Genomic DNA, 17,695 nt, shown 5'->3' on the forward strand with positions numbered 1-17,695 from the left:
CCTGAGGTCAGTTCCCCTTCCCAGCTTTCAGAAGGTGGTGCACACCTTCATCTTGTTACCCTCCCCATCACCAACATGAAAAACACAGCTCAAAGGAGATGAAGAGATAGTTTATTTTGGAGCCGAATGAGTGATCATGGTCCAGAAATACAGATTCAGTTGGCTTCAGATATCCGTGTTCTGACCTTGGTAACAATTTCTGTGAAGTTTTAAAACAACAGAGCAAAGAAAGTCACTTTACAAATTCTGGTGATACAACAGATCGGAGGTTACAGCAAATCGAAGAGACTGTGCTGTAGGCCCCGGATGCGTATGTGATGGCTTTCTTAACACTTGGGATCTAACTTTACCTAGGAGGCATAGGATGCTAGGTCACGCACAGATGTGGACAATTAGCAGCTTTTTAAGGGCCTAAGATAGCTCAAGACGGCCTGCACCATGCTAACCTCCTCACAGCCGCTGCCCTTCTAACAACCAGCCTTTTTAGAAAGCTCAGTTGGACTACTTGCTGGGAACTTTAACTCTCCCTGTCCCACCCTTCCTTCCCTTTCCCCTCCCCCTTCTCTTTCCCTTCCTTTCCATTTTTTCTTCCCTTCCTCCTGCTGCATCTCCCCCTCTAGTTCTCATATTCCTAACCTGTCTTGTCCTGAAAAACCAACGAGGAAAACAAAGCAAAAGGACGGGGAGAAACTCAGGATAAATCGAGGGTCTCTTGAGTAACCCAGCAATTGAGCCTAGGTGCTTAGGAGTTCAGGGCAAGAAGCGAAGGCCTTTACTCTGGGTCATCTGTAGCTCAGAAGAAGGAAAAGTCATCTTCTGATGCCCAAAGATGAAAGCCTGTCTCATTTCCTAAATAAAGACCACCCAAAGTGCCAAGAGTGCCAGTTGAGTACCCGGCCCTGAGCCCAAGATGAGACATCCCTCCCAAGGCCAAGGGGACATTGTGGAAGATGGGGTCCAAAGCTGGTGAGAGCTAAAGGATTAGGGGCTGGGTGACGCGCTATCAGACGCTCTCTTCTGGATTTAGCATGGTCACAGCTGTTACAAACAGGGTCACACATCCGTTGTGGTTACCGGCACAAGACCTGAATAAGCATGTGCATGCTAGCATGTGCACATGTGCACATACAAGCACCAGCAAACGTCGGCTCAAGATATGAAAGCAGGGACCTGTTGGGAAGAACGGGGTTCACAGGAGTGGGTTGTAGGTGGCAGAAGGCAACGGGGATAAGTATGATTACAATGCATCGTAAACACATATGAAACTGTTAGAAATTAAAGGGGGAATTCGGTTACAGAGACTGGTAAAGAAAACAAAGTTGTGACCACTAGGAAAGGAAGCTGGGTAGCTATTGTGAACTGGCGCTTTTCCGAATCCAGCTGGCCGTCCTCATTCGAGTTTCTTTTGATGAGCTAACCTCAGGCACTTCTCCTAAAGAAATGAAAAATAGATGTTAAAAGCTTCAAGTGGGAGGCAAGTTATTAAGCTATTTCTTGGCTTTTCTGTCATTGGTCTTCCCCACCAACAGGGGCTATCAAAGCCAGGCTGGGTGTTGCTGTTCCTTGTTCTGAAACATGGGGGAGGGGGTGCCCTGTGACTGAGCCTGAGATGGGACTGCATAGAAGAGACTCTGAGCAGGGAGGGTGACTGGAGACTTCAGGTAGTGCCTAATGGAGGTGGGCATCATGGGTGAACAGGGAGAAATAGGTGTACATCTTCTGTGTAGCCATTGCAATTAGAGAGCCATGTTGTTTACTTGGTTAGTGCCAAGTCACAGAACCCAGGGATGAAGGAATGTGTATATCAACACTCCCAAGTGTTCGTGTTTGTATATGGGTATATCAGGGCTGACAGATAAAATACAGGATGACCCACTGACTTTCAACTTCAGAGACCCAAAGAATCACTGTGTGAGAAACGATGATCCTCCCTTCATAATAAGAGTCCTGGAGCTTCAGAGTAGTGAAACAGAAGCAAGCAGTTGAAGCCGTTTACAACCTTGTACAGTCTCTAGAGAAAAGGCAAAAATAGTGCTCTCGTTTGGTCCAAGTGGTTTTTATAGTTCTCAAGTGTGGAAAACTTCTGCCCATCTTTTTTCATAGGTTCCCAGGTGGTGGTGGTGATGGTGGTGGTGGTTTGAGAGCCTCATCTATCCTAGTGCAGGGACTCAGTTGTGCACTGTTTCAACCCTGACATAAACCAAGAAGCACCCAGGCAGATGTGTGCCAGCTGCAAGCCAGAGAGGACAAGGACAGAGTGCCCCCTGCTTACCTGAGACTCAATAATGAGCTCTAAGTATACTTTCACACTGAAACACATTTTCACACTGAAAACGGACCATAAAGGGGCAGATTTCTTACAATTTCTGCAGACATACTTAGATTAAAAATGGTCTCCATTTCTTTGAAATTCAAATTTGATCGGGTATGTTCTATTTCTACTTGCTAAGTCTGACAAAAGATGGAGAAAAGTGTGGAAGCACCCAACTAAGGGTGGAATTAGTTCACTTTTATTAAACATAAATGCATAAATTAGAAAAAAAGATTTTGATCACCTGTTTTGAAGGACTGCACCTCTAAAAAAGAAAAAGAAAAAGAAAAAGAAAAAAAGGCTAAGTAATGAATATACATAGATAACACGTGGGCCACAGATGATGATTCAGCCCTGTGTTTGTTGATAGGGTTCATGCTGAGAAGATAAAGTTGGAAGGACACCCACAGGCTGCTGAGATTGCTTTCTCTCGGTGATGTGACTGGAGAAGAATACGAGGGGAGAATTAGCTTGTGTGCATGTGTGATGCTGAAGACTGAACCTAAGGCCTTCTGTATGCACGACGGACAAATGTTTTAACACTGACCCATTTACCTAGTCTTCCCTTCTTCATTTATTTGTTTATCTAATTTTTGACACAGGGTCTTACTATTTAACTTAGTTGGCCTTGAATTCACTTTGTAGCCCAGGCTCTCCTCAAATTCAGGGTCCTCCTGTATCAGCCTTCCTTTTTAAATAGTTGTGTGGTGTGCAAATATGTGTGTGAAGGTCCATGCTCCCACGTGTAAAGGCCAGAGATTGCCATCTTGGTTTTTTTTTTTTTTTTCTTGATGTGTCTCTGCCTTGTTTTGGGATAAGGTCTCTTGCTGAGTTTGAACTCACCATTTTGTCTAGACGGGCTGGCCAGTGAGTCCCTGGGACCCACCTGTCTCCATTCCCTGAGCACATGGAAGTTTCTGGAATGAGTCATTGTGCCTGACTTTCACATGGAATCTGTAGATTTGAACTCATATTCTCACGCCTGCACAGTAAGCTCTTTAACCACGTAGTCATCTCTTTAGGCCCCTGACTCCTTCACCTTTCCTGAGAGCCAGGATTACAGGAATTCACCACTATACCTGAGTGTGTTGGTTAGGGTTTTTTTTTTTTTTTTTTTTTTTTTTTTTTAACTCGACACAAGCTATGGTCATCTGGGAAGAGGGACCTCAGATGAGAAAACTGTCTCTGTCACATTGGCCTGTAGCAAATCCACGTGGCATTTTCTTGATTGATAATTGCTGTGAGAAGAGGGCGGTACCACTGGTGGGCTGGTGGGCATGGGCACTATAAGAAAGCAGGCTTAGCAAGCCATGAGGAAGAAGCAAGCCAGTAAGCAGCATTCCTTCATGACCTCTGCATCAGTTCCTGCCGCCAGGTTCCTGTCCTGCCTTCCCTAAGCATAAGGTGAAATAAATCCTTTCCTCTCCAAATGTCTTTAGAAAAGAAAGAAAGAAAGAAAGAAAGAAAGAAAGAAAGAAAGAAAGAAAGAGAAAAGAATAGAAACTACCCAATCATTTGGAAGAATCATTTGGCAGAGCAGTGGTATCGTATGTCTTTAATCCCAGTACTGGGGAGGCAGAGGCAGGTGGAGGTCTCTGAGTTCAATGCCAGCCTGGTCTATAAAGCAGAGTTCCAGGACAGCCAGGGATACACAGAGAAACCCTATCTTGGAAAAAACAAAAACCCTAAACCAAACCAAACCAACCAACCAACCAACCAAACAAACAAACAAACAAAAAAACCAAACCCAAACAGAAAATCTAAGCAACCAAACAAACAAAACCCTATAGCAAAAGAAGATTGCCTTGGGTGGAAAACTCAGGATGAGAAGGCCAGCTCTGGGTATGCTGGAGGCAAGCCACCAGCAGCATTCACACCTGGAGCCAGGGCCTTCTGCATTATCTCCATCTGGAGGGAGTTCACTGACAGCCCTGGGCTTCCATCATTTACTTAATAGCCTTGGAGTGAGTGTTGCCATGTGCAGGGCCTGATACAGATGCAGACACAGAGAGGAGAGAGCCAGTTCTACCCTCAAAGGTCACCCAGTGACTGGGATGCGACACAAACCAGGTAGCTGGAGAGAATGCGCAAGGACACACAGAAGCAGGAGGAGGCAGGGGAGGAGCTGGCCAGCCACAATACTGGGAAGCTCCCCCCAACAACCCTAAGGCTGAGGTGCTTTAAGACACTGTGCAGCAGGTTCCCAGCCAGGAGAGGAGGCAGTGCGGGGAGAACAAGGTACCTGGTGCTCATTTAGAATGGGCAAGGGAAGTAAGATTTGGCACTGACAACAGTTCCGGAGAATGTCATAGGCCGTCTCCTCTCCTTTACGAAGAGCAGTCCTCTGCTGGATCCCAGACTTCAAAGGCAGATCCAGAGCGCCATTTTGGTCCTTTGTCTCTCGCTTTGTTGAACTGTTTCTATTTTTTGTCTTTGGACGAACATCTCTCCTCATTGTGGGTGTTTGCTTTCCAGTGCCCATAAACAGAAGGGATGGAGGAAGGACTATTGTCTTTCCATCCCGAAGATATACCATATTTCTTGAACATTGTTTCTGCAAATGAATAATGTGTGAAATTTAAAAAAGCAATACTTCAGCTGTAATAGTTGGACAAGACAGCTGAGATACCCTGAAAGGCTTCCCCCCTATAAACACTTAGGAATGATGGATAAAGGCTTGCAAGATGGCTCTGTGGGTAAGGATGCTTGCTATCAAGCCTGAAGACATGAATTTGAACACTGGAACTGAAACAGTAGAAAGAATTTACCCCCCACAAGACCTTCACTCAGCAAACACAGAGGAAGCTTGTTTTTTTGTTTGTTTGGTTTTTTTTTTTTTAAATGCTGGATAATATAAGGCAGACATTCAATTTTACAGCTAACTTTGCTAGAAGAAAGAAGACTCAGGTTCCATGGATAAAAATTTGGATACATGTGGAGAGCTGAGAGAAGGCGGCTATCATCCTTGCAGCCATCTCGAGCCATATACCCTGACAAGAGATTTGTTTTCAACAGCCTACAACAGCTGAGCACACTCTGATAACATCTTGTTTTATATACCCAGGATTTTCCCTTGAGTGTGTGTGACTTAAAGGTGTGACTTAGAGACAAGACTTAAAGGCGTGACTGAAGTGAGACTTATAAAAGGCGAGAGGCAGACAGAAGAAGCACTGGGGAAACGTGGAACTTGGAGTTCCTAGGGACTAGGAACTAGGAACTCAGAACTCACACTTGGGACTTGGATTAGGAAGAGAGACTTGAGAATAAATGGGACTGAATCACATTCTGTCTGGTCTCCATTCTTTGCATCCACCCTCACTCTCTTGCTGAACCCTGACCCTTGGACCAGAGCAGCAGTACGAGCCAGAACAATTTAGCCTCCAAAACTTGGAGCAGTTCGGGCTCTAACAATTTTGGCCCCCAAGCTTTTGGCAGTGCAGGATTCCAACATTTGGCAGAGCAGTCCCCAACAGATACATCCCTCTAAAATTCAGGTTTTGGGGCCCAGAGAGATGGCTCAGTCTTAAAGGGACTTGTGCTCTTTCAGAGGATCCAAGTTTGGCTGGTGTTCAGTTCTAGGAGATATTATACCCTCTTCTGGCTTCCACAGACACTACACACATGCATTGCACATATAGACAAGTAGGCACACACGTATAAAAATAAGTAAAAATAAATTTGAAAATAAGGTGTGATTGCACTAGCCTACATATCGAGTTCCAGGACAGCCAGGGCTATATAGAGAAATCTTATCTCTCTTTGTACCCTAAAAATAAAATCCAAATGTTACATGTGTTAATAGGGGGCTGTGTTGGTTATGATGGCTCCTCTCCTTGCACACTCATGGGATTAGAAAAGAGATCTCAAGCAGCTTAGCTAGCTGCTAGCTTGCTCTTCTGCATTCTGCTGTTCGAGGCAGCAGCAAGGCCCTCCCTACGCTCCTAATGCCCACACTCTGAACTTGGATTTTGAGGCTTCAGGATAGTGAGAAATACATTTCTGTTATGTAGAAATTACACAGCCTGTGGTCTTCTCTTACTGCGCTGCAAATGGACTGGAAGACATGCAAGGTTAATCTTGTAATAGGGGCATGGGAAGAGGAAAATCCTAGTTGTAAAAAATGAGAAGGAAGGAAAAGCCCTTTCCCCTGCACCACACTGCCAGGAATAGCATGTTTCAGATGCTGCAATAAATATCAAAGCATTAGGTCACCTCTAAGGCCCCTTAGTTCTGCTGTTCCATAGTCTGTCTCTGTCTGTCTCTCTCTGTCTGTCTCTCTCTTTCTCTCTTCTTTTTTTTTCCTTTCCTTTTTGACAGTGTCTCACTATGTAGCCCTGCCTGGCCTCAAATACAAGGATCTGCCTGCCTCTGCTTCCCCAGTGCTGAAATAGTCTATGGTTTTGTTTTTTTAATAGCTGAATTATTTAGAAAGGTAAACAGCCCTCTGTCCTGGGGCAGGGTGGGTGAGTGGGTTGGGGGGACAACAAGAAGTTTCTGGGAGAGAAGCTGTGGGATGATTTTCAGGAGGAGAAGGCTCCGTAAGACAAGAGAGCAACTTGGCTCGCCTGTGTACTACAAGGCATGTAAGGCTATGGAGGGAACACTCAAGCAAGACCAGTCAACTAGCTACACCATCTGCTATCTCTAGGGTCCTCTTTTTACACTCAGTATGCTGTGAGCATTATTATAGAAAGATAGGAAAAGCCCTTTTAGTCACATCGGGGAGGTCACAGCCTAAATATGGGCAGAAAGCCCAAGAGGGCAGGCCCCGCTGAGGGCCACATTTCAGTATCCAGGCCCTGAAGGCTGGTGATGGTCAGAGGTGAGCAGGGACATAGGGAGTTGTCAGAGCTGCTCCTTGATGGGCTAGCACAAATGAAAACCAACTATGCTAATCTGCCCAAAGGAAACCTCGGAACAAAGCAAAGCAAAACAAAATGAACCTTTGATAACTGTGCTTTGCAAAATGTGTTCAGAATCTACTGTCATACCTTGCTTTCTGGAATATGAACTGGCTCCTGGCACAGTTAGAAAGTGGGTCATTGCTACTCACCATATGGGAGACATACTCGTTTTCTGGAATCGTTTGTTTGCAAGTATCACAATGGGTTTTTCTTCCAGGAGATGATACAGTTCTCTTCCCTGAGTAAACAAACACCACACATGACTGTTCTTGACAATGGCTAGCCCATCTTTCCCCTGGTTTCTCCCATGGCCTGTACTTCTGAGCATTCCTAGGCTAGCCTGGTCTTAGGTTTGCTATACTGCCAGCTGCCTTAGCCACCCAGGAAAGGCTTATGGGACAACCGTTTGTATTACAGTGACACTTGGGGCAGAAGATGACCCAGATGAAGAGATGTTTTTCTGGAGCACAACTGTTTTTTAATCAATTGAAAGGGGCTGTAGGTAGCTGCCCAGCCTAATTGAGCTATTCTATCGTTCTCAGCTCTGTGATTCAACCAGGTGTTGGGTGTCACATCGTGGTGTTAAAGTTGTGTTGTACTGAAGCTGTCAATTAACTTGTGTTGCAGACTGTTGGTAGTGCGAGAGAGCCCAGGCACAATGAAACGAAGGAAAAGTACATGAATCTCATACTTCCTGCCTTTCCACCAGCCAATTTTGACCTTGGGTAGAATGTTGACCACATGGGACTTACTAAGGGGTTTCACAGTTTCTCTGCACGTTATCATATTATCGAAACAACCAATGAATTCAATGAAAGACGTGTCACATTGACATCTGTGCTCTTGGCAAACTCTCCTATAAAGAGGTCATTGAACTGGGTGACAGACTACAAAGAGGTCAAGGGTGGAGGATGTGTGAAACTCTAGGTTCAAATCCCTGGTACTGGAACTGGAGATAGAGATGGGGGGAGGGGAGGAGGAAGAAGAAGAGGGGAGAGTGAGGGAGACAGAGGGAGTGGGAGTGGGAGGAGAAGAGGAGGGAAGGGGAGTGAGGGAATCGGGAGAGGGGGAGGGAATAAGAGAGAGGGACACAGAGAGGGAGAGGGAGTGGGAGGGGGAGGAGAGGAGGAAGAAGAGGGAGGGGGAGTGAGGGAAAGGAAGAGGGAGAATGAGGTGATACCGGAAAGCTGATAGACAAACCTAGTCTTGTCTTAGCAGTGGTCTCCCATCTGGCCATCACTAATTGCCATGGTTTGAATGAAAAACCCCTGCCCTCCTTGTGAGCTTGTGGGTTTGAACACTTGGACCTTAGCTACTAATGCTGTTTCAGAAACTTGTGGCACCTTTATGAGGTAGAGCCTCACTGGAAGAAGTCGAGTGCTAGGTGCAGGTTTCTTAGCCCAGCCCAATCTTGTGCTCTCTGCTTCCTGACTGTGGGTTCAGGGAGACAGTGAGGAGTAAGTACCTCGTGCTGTGGTCATGTCTTCCCCAATACATCAAGGCTGCTATGTCCTAAAACTGTGAGCCACAGTAAAGCCTTCCATCCTCAAGCTGCTTCTGCTTATCTTTTTTTTAAGTCACAGAATGATAAAAACATGCAATAGCCTAGGATCTAGCTCAGTGCTGGAAGCTGGAGTGTCCAGTCTTGTTTGTTTCCTGATCTCTCTGTATGTTTTCATCTACAGGATGATTCAGGTGCGCCTTACCATGCTAGCATTATGTCTTTGGACTGTAAAGAAAGCCTACATGTTTAGGATTCCCTGTGGCTTTCTCTCCCTTTTTAGTGTGAGTTCTTACACCCGCAACCCTGGCCTCTTGTTTTCCCTGATTAAGTGGTACTGCAGACACACAAGAAGGCTACTCTAGTTTAGTGGAAACACACAGAATGGACACTCTTTTCTCCTGTGCTGCCAAGGGTTCTACTTCTTGCATCCTGCCCAGGAGACAGACTGGCCCCGGAAGCTGCCCTCTCCCTCTCCAGCTTCTCCCTGCTGCTCACCTTCCTCAGGCCTACTCTTTGCACTCAGACACACATCTTTGTGCTGGGCCAGTTCTCGGAGTGTGATGGGCTGGTTGCAATGTGGACAATCCTTTGTCTGGCTGCCACAGAGGGACTCATGGATGTCCAGATTGGTGAATCGCACGACCAGCTCACAGAACTTGCACTTGGCAGGGTGCTGTTGGTTTTCCTTGGTCTGTGGGAAGATGGAGGACATGGGCCCAACCTCCTAGGGAATTGAAGCCAATCAAAGAAAGTATTGGCAAGCATCGGAGGTAAGGAGCGTCCTTGGGGATTGTGAATGTCTTAGACTTATTATTCTAGTTTGCTTTCTGTTGCTGTGATAAACATCGTGACCAAAAGCGACTTGGGGAGAAAAGGGTTTATTTCATTTTATACTTCAACACTACAGTCTATCATTGAGGGAAGCCAGGACAGGAACTCAAGGAAGGAACCCAGAGGCAGGAATTGAAGCAGAGACCATAGGGGAATGCTGCTTATTGGCTTGTTTGGCTTGCTTTCTCTACAATCCAGGACCACCTGGCACAGTGGGCTGGGATTTCTCACATCAGTCATTAATCAGGAAATTGCCTGTAGACACACCCACAAGCCAATCTGATAGAATTCTTCAACTGAGATTCCCTCTTCCCAGGTGGGCCAGCCATATCAAGTTAACAAAAACTAACTCATGGATTGTGGAAAGCTCCCCTGTCAAGCATGTATGTATGTATGTATGTATGTATGTATGTATGTATGTATACATGCAAGTATGTACATATGTAGGTGAATCTGCATCTCTGGGGTAGGATGGTGGTGGTGGTGGTAATTTTTATGACCAGCCTCGTTCCTTGTCTACTTTCTCCCAGGTTATCCTGTTTGCCTGTAGAGGAGAATTCAGTCCAACTTCAGCAAGGGAGAGCTTGCACATTCTGCTGACACAGTCCAGACTACTCAAACTGTTCTGGCTAGTTTTATGCCAATTTGACTGAAGCTAAAGTTATCTGAAAGGAGGAAACCTCAACTGAGAAAATGGCCTCCATCAGATCTGGCTGTAAGATATTTTCTTACATAGTGAGTGATGGGGGAGGGCCCATTCCAACCCTGGGCTGATGGTGGTCCTGGGTTTTATAAAGAAAAGCAGGCTGAGCAAGCCATGGGGGAGAAAGCCAATAAGTAGCATCCCTCCATGGCCTCTGCATCAGCTCCTGCCTCTAGGTTCCTGCTCTCTTTGAGTTCCTGTCTTGACATCCTTTGAAGATAAACAGTGATATAGAAGTGTAAGCCAAATAAACCTTTTCCTCCTTAATCTGCTTTCATGGAGTTTCATCAAAGCAGTAACCTTCACTAGGATACAAACAGAGGCACAGAGAGATGTGGGTTCAGCCCCAGCCCCCGGCCTCTCCTTACATCAGTGGAGCTAGCTGTGCTTCACACTTTGGTCCATGAGATCCTACAAGGCAGAGACCAAAAGATGCTGCTCCAGTTTCCTCTAGCGCCTAGCCTAGGGCTCAAGAAGTGTTTGTTGGATCAGCTGTAACCTAAATGGTTGCCTGAGCTTGATTCTCAGAAAGATAAAGCCCCAAGAGACTGCCTCAAAAAGGTAGGAAAGAAGACTGAGCTGGGCCTTCCTGCCTCCTCCTTACAAGTCTCTGAGAATAGTTAGTCTTTCTTGAAGTGGATCCTTTGTTCTACCAGACCCCATGTCCTGAAGTAACTAGTAGAAAGGGAGAAACTGAGGACAGCCTCAGGGTAGCACAAACAAAAACGGAGGCCAAACATGGAGGGGCAAATAACTTACCTACCAGGCCAGGGAAGGCTGGACTTCAGTTGCTGGCCCCCTAGGCCTCTGTCCCACCTGCCCACCTGCTCACCTGCTGGTGCACCACTTCCACATGCTCCTTCATCTTTGATTTTGGGATGGGCTCCTCACATTCCGGGCAAAGGACCAGGAAGCGCAGGCAGTGGGCCTCGTGGAGCGTGAAGTGGAGAGAGGCCACATTTCTTTTGCTTCAGGATGAAGTGGGGGAGAAAGAAAGGCACAGTGTCTTAGTGTAAAGCATGAAGCCTTGTTGCACACCTAGGGTAAGCTCTTCCCAGGCCTGTAGTAAGGAAAACCCGGTGATGTTGATGACGTGCTCCCGCCCTGCCAGTGCCGGTGAAACAGAAAAACTCACTCTCATAAAATAAGTGTGAGGTCAGTCTGCAAAGTACCACCCTGCCCAGGAGAGTGGGAGGAAGATGTTACCAGGGCAACAGGCAACTTTCAAGAGTGATGATAGATTTCATTTCCTACATTGCAGGATGGTCTCACAGATAAGTACTATGGGTCAAGGTGTGTACTTCAAACATGTGCAAGTTAGCTGGGGCTGCTGGCACAGGTGTTCATGAGACTGAGTCAGGAAGATGGCTAGTTTAAGGCCTACCTATGCTACAGAGTGAGTTCAAGATCAGCCTGGGCAACTTAGGGATACCCTGTGTCAAAAGGAAATATAGAGCCGAGGATAGTGACTCAGTGCTTGGCTGCTCTGTGCAGTGCCCTAGGGTCAGTGCCTAGGACCACTCCACAGCATCCCTCAGCATCCCTCAGCATCCCTCATAGAGAGGGGGAGGGAGGTGAAGTTTGATCCTTTTCCAGTTATCTCCTAGAAAGGCCACCCCGAGAACAAACAAGCACAGCGGCTGGCACTGCAGCCCTGCCCTGACCACACTTCAGAACCCCCAAAGGTTTCCCAACTCTTAAGAGCAAAAGTCCATCCACTCAGCTGTCTCCTGTCCCTGGGTTCCCCTGCAGCTACCCAGAGAGTGGCTGAAACCCAATGGAGTCTCCCACTTGCAGGGCAGGGTGTCCTCCTTTGACACATTCGTCATCAGGAATGCTGCCTGCCCATTCCACCTGCTCATGCTGACAGCAGCTCGGGAGAATGGAAGCACAGGGTGTATCTCTAAAGGACCAGTTGTTCAGGGGAGGTGCCCCCAGGGCCCAGGGATCTGGCTCATGGCCTCACTGCTGTTAGCCTGATCCAGCTGTCCCCACAGCTGCGCAGAATGATGTTCCTTGTCTGTTCGGCCTCTCTGTTCTGCCTGCCTACATACTCCATAGTCCAGAGATCCTGGTGTTGAACCTCATCCTCCCCACTTCAGAATTTGTGTGCTCTGCTGTGCCCCTCTCTCTGACCAGCCCTGGAGAAAATGTCTTCTTACCAGTTCCTGCACACTTGGAAGTCACCCTCCATGGTCTGCTCCTTGGAGTACTTCCGTGGAGTTTCAGTTTCTTTGCAACAAGAAAACAAAACTGAAAGTGTTTCCCCAGCCTGACTCATAGCGGCAAGGAGGAGGAGACTCCTAGAATTCTCAGCCCAAGGCGGTTCCCAGGTCCTGGCAGCTAGACACTCCCAGAAGGCCATTCTGCAGCATGGGCAAGTCTTCTGCCATGCCCCTTGTCCTGTGCTGCCTCTGTGCTACTGTGATTGTGACCTCCAAGGTGAGGATTAGCTGCCAGGTTTCCTCCGGGCAGCACAACAGCTCCTCCTCTCCCCCCCCCCCCGCCCCCCGCTCCCTCCCTGATTGGCTTTGCTTCCATCTGGGTCCCCGCCCCCTTCTCAACCTATGACTTGACTCTTCCACTCTGCTTTTGTCTGATCTCTCCTTTGATGCTAAGCTTGAGTTTGCTCCCTGAAGAAGCCGCTCCTGCATGCCCGTACCCTGTGTGAGTTCCAGTTTGTGGTGACTTTAGAAACAAAGTCTGTGAGGAATTGAACAGGGGGTGCAGGGGTGCTGGATGCTCAGGCTACAGGATTTGGGGCAAGTCTTGGGTGTGGCCAGGGATAACTGTGTGTCTCCTGGGCTTGTCCTCTGCTGGGAAACAAAACAAACAAAACAAACAAACAAACAGTAATGTAAACCTCAGGTGACAGGCACCAGGAAGAGGTCTTACTATCCTATCCTCAGCTGGTAAAACAGAGGCACCAAGGGGCTGAATAACCTGCTCAAGTTCCCAGGCAATGTGGCCCAAGGTGTGACTCTTCTGCCACCGTGCTGGAGGAGCTGCACTCAGATCCAGACAAAATAACTCGGGGCTTGAGTCACCGCAGCCTTCTGGACACTGTCTCCTGGCTGACTGGGTTACACTGGGGCTCTCAGGTGACTTTAAGGTCCAGGTGCTCCTAGAAATTGCATGCAAAATTGCTGTTGTGTCAGTATATGTTTGTCCCAAGGAGGTGACACAGCCCCAGAAAGTTGCCCAACAAGACTAGGTGACCTCATGTCTTCTTATCTTTGCGGTTCAAAGAAAAGAAAAATTCTGTTAAAGGCAGCCCATGTCCAAAACGATCACAGTGCATGACGGAAGTCAGTGGACATAGAACAGTGATGGAAGTCAGTGGACATAGAACAATCTGCTGGTTTCCTCTGCTCATTTTCTTATTTTTCTCCACAGAAAGAAGCAGTGTGTCATTAGATGAATGAAGATGACCAAAGGGTTTTGGAGTATAGGTAGTGGTGTGGCACTTGCCTATTATGCATAAGGCAACCAGAGTGGAGTGGGTTGGTCACACACACACACACACACACACACACACACACACTATCACAAAGTATATCCTGGTGACAACTAATACATTCACAAATACAGCTGTACACTGAATAATGATGTTTCTGTCAACAGTGGAACTGTCCATAAAACAGTAGCCACATAAAAAATCGTAATACTTTCCATTGACAATCCTGAAAGAAGAATTGGTTTGTTCTGAGCCAATTTGAATGACTGAGCCCCAGAAGTATAAACAAACATCTTGTTCCCCAATAACATGGTCCTTCAAGGATACATGTCACCATTTCAATGTGAAATTTCCTGTCTGAATACTTGTCCCCTAACTGACTATGCTATTTTAGGAGCCTGTGAAACTTTTAGGGAGTGGGGCCTCCTGGAGGAAACAAGTTAATGAGGGGTGTGCCTTGGGGGTTTATAGGCTAGCCCTGCTTCAGGTCTGATCACTTTCTGCTCTCTGTGCCAACTAACATCAGCTGTTGCATGCCCACTGCCATGCCTCCCCACCATGACAGAGTAGTGTCCCTTTGTATGACTTACTTTCTTTTTTGTGGCAAAATACCCTCAACTTAGAGAAAAGGATGACTTGGGCTCACAATTTGAGGGTACAGTCCATCATGGTGGGGCATGGTGGTTGGAGCATGAGGCCTTGGTGATGCTGAGTCGGAGTCAGGAGGAAGACAAGTGTTGGTGCTCAGCTTTCTTTATCAGCTCAGCACATCCTTTAGGATGCTGCCGCCTCCACTCTGGTTGCTCTTTCGGCCTCAGTCAAACCTCTCTGGAAACAAATCCTGAAGTTTGTCTCCTTAGTGACTCAAAATCCAATCACAACAACAAGCTAACTATCCTCCCCTTCAAACTGGGGGCCAAAAGGAGGCCTTCCTTCCTTACGTTACAGGTGTATGTTTTACAGGTATATGTTGCACCAAGAAAAAGTGTCTAGTTCTATGTGGTCCTATTCAGAACAGATTACACAAACCTGTCATAGTCCCAAAGAAAGCCGGCGTAGTCACCAAACAGGTGAGCTACATAAAAGTGGGCAAACCTTATACAGATCCAGATGTTGCTTAAATCAGGCAAGATGTCCCCAAAAGGCCTGGGGTACTATCTTATCCCCAGCCTTAAGGTTTAATGTAGTCCAGAGGTCTGTCAACCCGCCGTACATTATAAGATTTTGCTCAGTAACCATAAAAAGTGTAACAGAAGTTAATGATAAATGGCCACCAAAGGGGCCAGAAACAGAACAGCCCAGCCTGGCATAGGCTTCATGACTCATAGCGTTTCATGTGTCAAGGTCACAGTGTGACCGTGCTCCTGTGCTGAAAGATGTTACAAAGAGACACTGTGACCCTCACTTCAGCCATGAGACTGTCATCTTCCCCCCCCCCCCTCCAACTTACAAAATCAGTGTATTTAACAGGCATACAGGAGTCTTGAACTTGAAGCTGACCACCAAAAAAAGATGGGAAAGGTTGAACATATACCTATTAAAGGAAGGGACCTAGGGACAAAGACTCTAGGTAGTGTTTCCATCCCAGGAAATATTCAGACTACTTCTTTTTTAAAAATGGAGGCATCTTTAAGGGTCCATTTTTCTTGGCTCAGACTTGAATCCATGTCCTCTTCCTCCTGGGGGGAAAAAAAAACCCAATTAGCCAATATTGTACTTAAATTTACATCTGTTTTAACCTTTTTTTTTCTCATGGTTTTGTATAGATTATAAGATGACCTCAGACATGGAGAAGGGTTAGATTAATAAGTTCTCATTGGCCAAACTATAAATAAATCCAGATTCTTCTATTGATTTTTTTTCAGTCAGGGTCTCTTATAGCTCAGGCTAACATCAACATGATCTCAGTTTGAGGGTGGCCTTGAACTCCTGATCCTTTTACCCCTACCTCCTGAGTGTGGAGATTAACAAGTGTACATCATCATGTGTGGCTCCTAACAAGGAAACTGTGTATCAGTTGTTGAGGTTTGATCTGTGTAATGCTAAATTCTCTACCTCAAGGTCTAGGCCTATGAGTGAATTCTCAAATTTACCAACTTTTTTTTTTTTTTTATACAAACCTTGTTCCTTAATTTAAAACTATTGGTTAAATAAGATGGCTACAGCCAATTATTGGAGGGATTAGAGGCAGGAGGGGTTTTGAGTTACCTGTTGAGTAGGGTGGAAAGGAGAGAAGGAAGAGGAGAAAGAAGAAAGCACCACGAGAGGTATAGTGGGCTTGGCCTAAGGCTGCTTGTATTCTAATGCTAAGTGTTGGCCTCCAAGATTTGGAGGCAGCATATAGCCTTTTGGACCCCATCCCCAAGTTAATTTTTTTGTTTTGTTTTGTTTTGTTTTTGTTTTTTGAGACAGGGTTTCTCTGTGTAGCCCTGACTGTCCTGGAACTCACTCTGTAGACCAGGCTGGCCTCGAACTCAGAAATCCACCTGCCTCTGCCTCCCAAGTGCTGGGATTAAAGGCGTGTACCACCACTGCCCAGCCCAAGTTAATTTTGATTGGTGAATAAAGATGCCAGCAAACAATAGTTGAAAAGAAGAGAGATTAGTTGGGGTTTAGGTTTTCCAGGATAGAGACCAAAAGGAAGGAGCAGGAAGGAGGAGAACTACTATGGAAGAAAAAGAATGTGCAGGAGGAAGAAGGAGAGTCACCAAATGAAAAGGCCAAGAGAACATGGCCCCGACGATTGCTCAATTGGGTCAAGAGCAGTCAAGATAGAACATAGAAACTAGTAAGTAGTAACTCGGAGTTATCGGGTAGGAAAGTGGATTTTCACAACATGGAGGTTTAGGCAGTTACCCAGCTAGTGTGCTGCTTAAGGCATATTAAAATATAAGGCTGTGACAGTCTTTCATTTGGGAACATAAATGGTCTAAGGCAGGAAGGAACCCTGCAATGGGATTTATTAAAATATTCATACTACAGAGAAGACCGGTATCATGAGCATGTGGCCAGGAGAAACAACAGGTATTTGAGGTACACCATTGGGATGGTAGCCAGGCTAGCAGTTAGAAAAGTAGATTAGGGGTTCCCCCCCACTAGTAATTGTCAAAGCCAAATAAAATAACCATAGTCTGAGCCTTATTTATTTTTAAGGTAGTTGGCAATAAACTTAAACGGGTTGTTCTACATTTTGGTGCTCAACATGAGACTTGGTGTCCCACCTAGACGCTGGAACAGGGGAAGGTGAGCATGGGCCAGTGGGGCTCAAGCTCAAGAGGCTCACTGTGCCAGTAAGAAACGTTGGAAATCCAGCGACTGTGTTTAGGGCAGCACATAGTTGTACCTTGTACTGGGAAGAAGCCTCCCGGAAGCTCTCGGTAGCATGGATTCCACGCTCTGGGGCCATGGAGCCTTTCTGAGTGTGACACCTTCCTGGGTGGTACAGTTAGTTGGTCCCAAGCAGTGTCTGGTTTTAGTTCTGTGACAGCTTCAAAGCTGCATTGTTGGTGGAGGGCTTTGCCTCCCTGCCTGCTAACTTGTCTCAGGTAGTTTTGGTTCTATGCCCAACGTAAGGTGCATCAAAATGTAGTACAACCAATTTAAGCTTATCCCTCACTAGTTTAAAGATAAATGCGAACATATAGCATTATCTTGTAACAAGACTACAAAAGGGCAGTCTGCTTCAAATAAAAAACTAAAATGATTTTCCCAGCTTTGATAAAGGAATTGGAGGGAGATGAAGAAAATCCATAGGGTTACCAAGAATTTGAATGGCAACCTATAAAGGCACAGGATTTTAAAAGGTTTAAGGAAGCAATAACAAGCCATGGCTTACATTCACCATATGTCAAACAGATACTTAATAACTGGGGCACATGGAATCATATAATTCCAAAAGATTGAAGAGATTTGATGATAGCCATCCTAGAGCCTGGTTCTCAGTTACAAGGGCTGACATGGTGGAAAGATGAGGCTTCGATTATGG

General features: G+C 46.2%; 1 protein-coding gene across 2 annotated transcripts; it reads right to left on the minus strand.

Annotated features, from left to right (window-relative positions):
• Positions 1–92: 92 nt before the first annotated feature.
• Xaf1 (XIAP associated factor 1) lies at positions 93–12,743 on the minus strand. Of its 2 annotated transcripts, none has more exons than XM_034507740.1 (6): positions 12,416–12,743; positions 11,086–11,221; positions 9,215–9,410; positions 7,365–7,453; positions 4,554–4,865; positions 93–1,432 (listed from the first exon to the last, which is right to left on the minus strand). In XM_034507740.1, exons 1-6 carry the CDS (start codon positions 12,616–12,618, stop codon positions 1,391–1,393), a joined length of 978 nt encoding a protein of 325 aa, XP_034363631.1. In that variant the 5' UTR covers positions 12,619–12,743; the 3' UTR covers positions 93–1,390. The 2 variants fall into 2 exon arrangements, with proteins under 2 accessions (XP_034363631.1, XP_034363630.1); XM_034507739.1 differs by having other exon boundaries at positions 9,215–9,443; positions 12,416–12,726.
• Between the last annotated feature and the right edge of the window lie 4,952 nt (positions 12,744–17,695).

Source organism: Arvicanthis niloticus, chromosome 6 (genome assembly GCF_011762505.2).
Source record: "Arvicanthis niloticus isolate mArvNil1 chromosome 6, mArvNil1.pat.X, whole genome shotgun sequence".
Lineage (NCBI taxonomy): Eukaryota > Metazoa > Chordata > Mammalia > Rodentia > Muridae > Arvicanthis > Arvicanthis niloticus.

Excerpts from the sequence above, each read along its gene's own strand:
- Xaf1 (XM_034507739.1), bottom strand. The coding sequence starts at position 12,618 with ATGGCCTTCTGGGAGTGTCTAGCTGCCAGGACCTGGGAACCGCCTTGG. Across the intron at positions 7,454-9,214 it reads AAAGAGTAGGCCTGAGGAAG|GGAAGAGAACTGTATCATCT; the intron begins GTGAGCAGCAGG and ends TTGTTTACTCAG. Across the intron at positions 1,433-4,553 it reads CCATTCTAAATGAGCACCAG|GAGAAGTGCCTGAGGTTAGC; the intron begins GTACCTTGTTCT and ends TCATTTCTTTAG.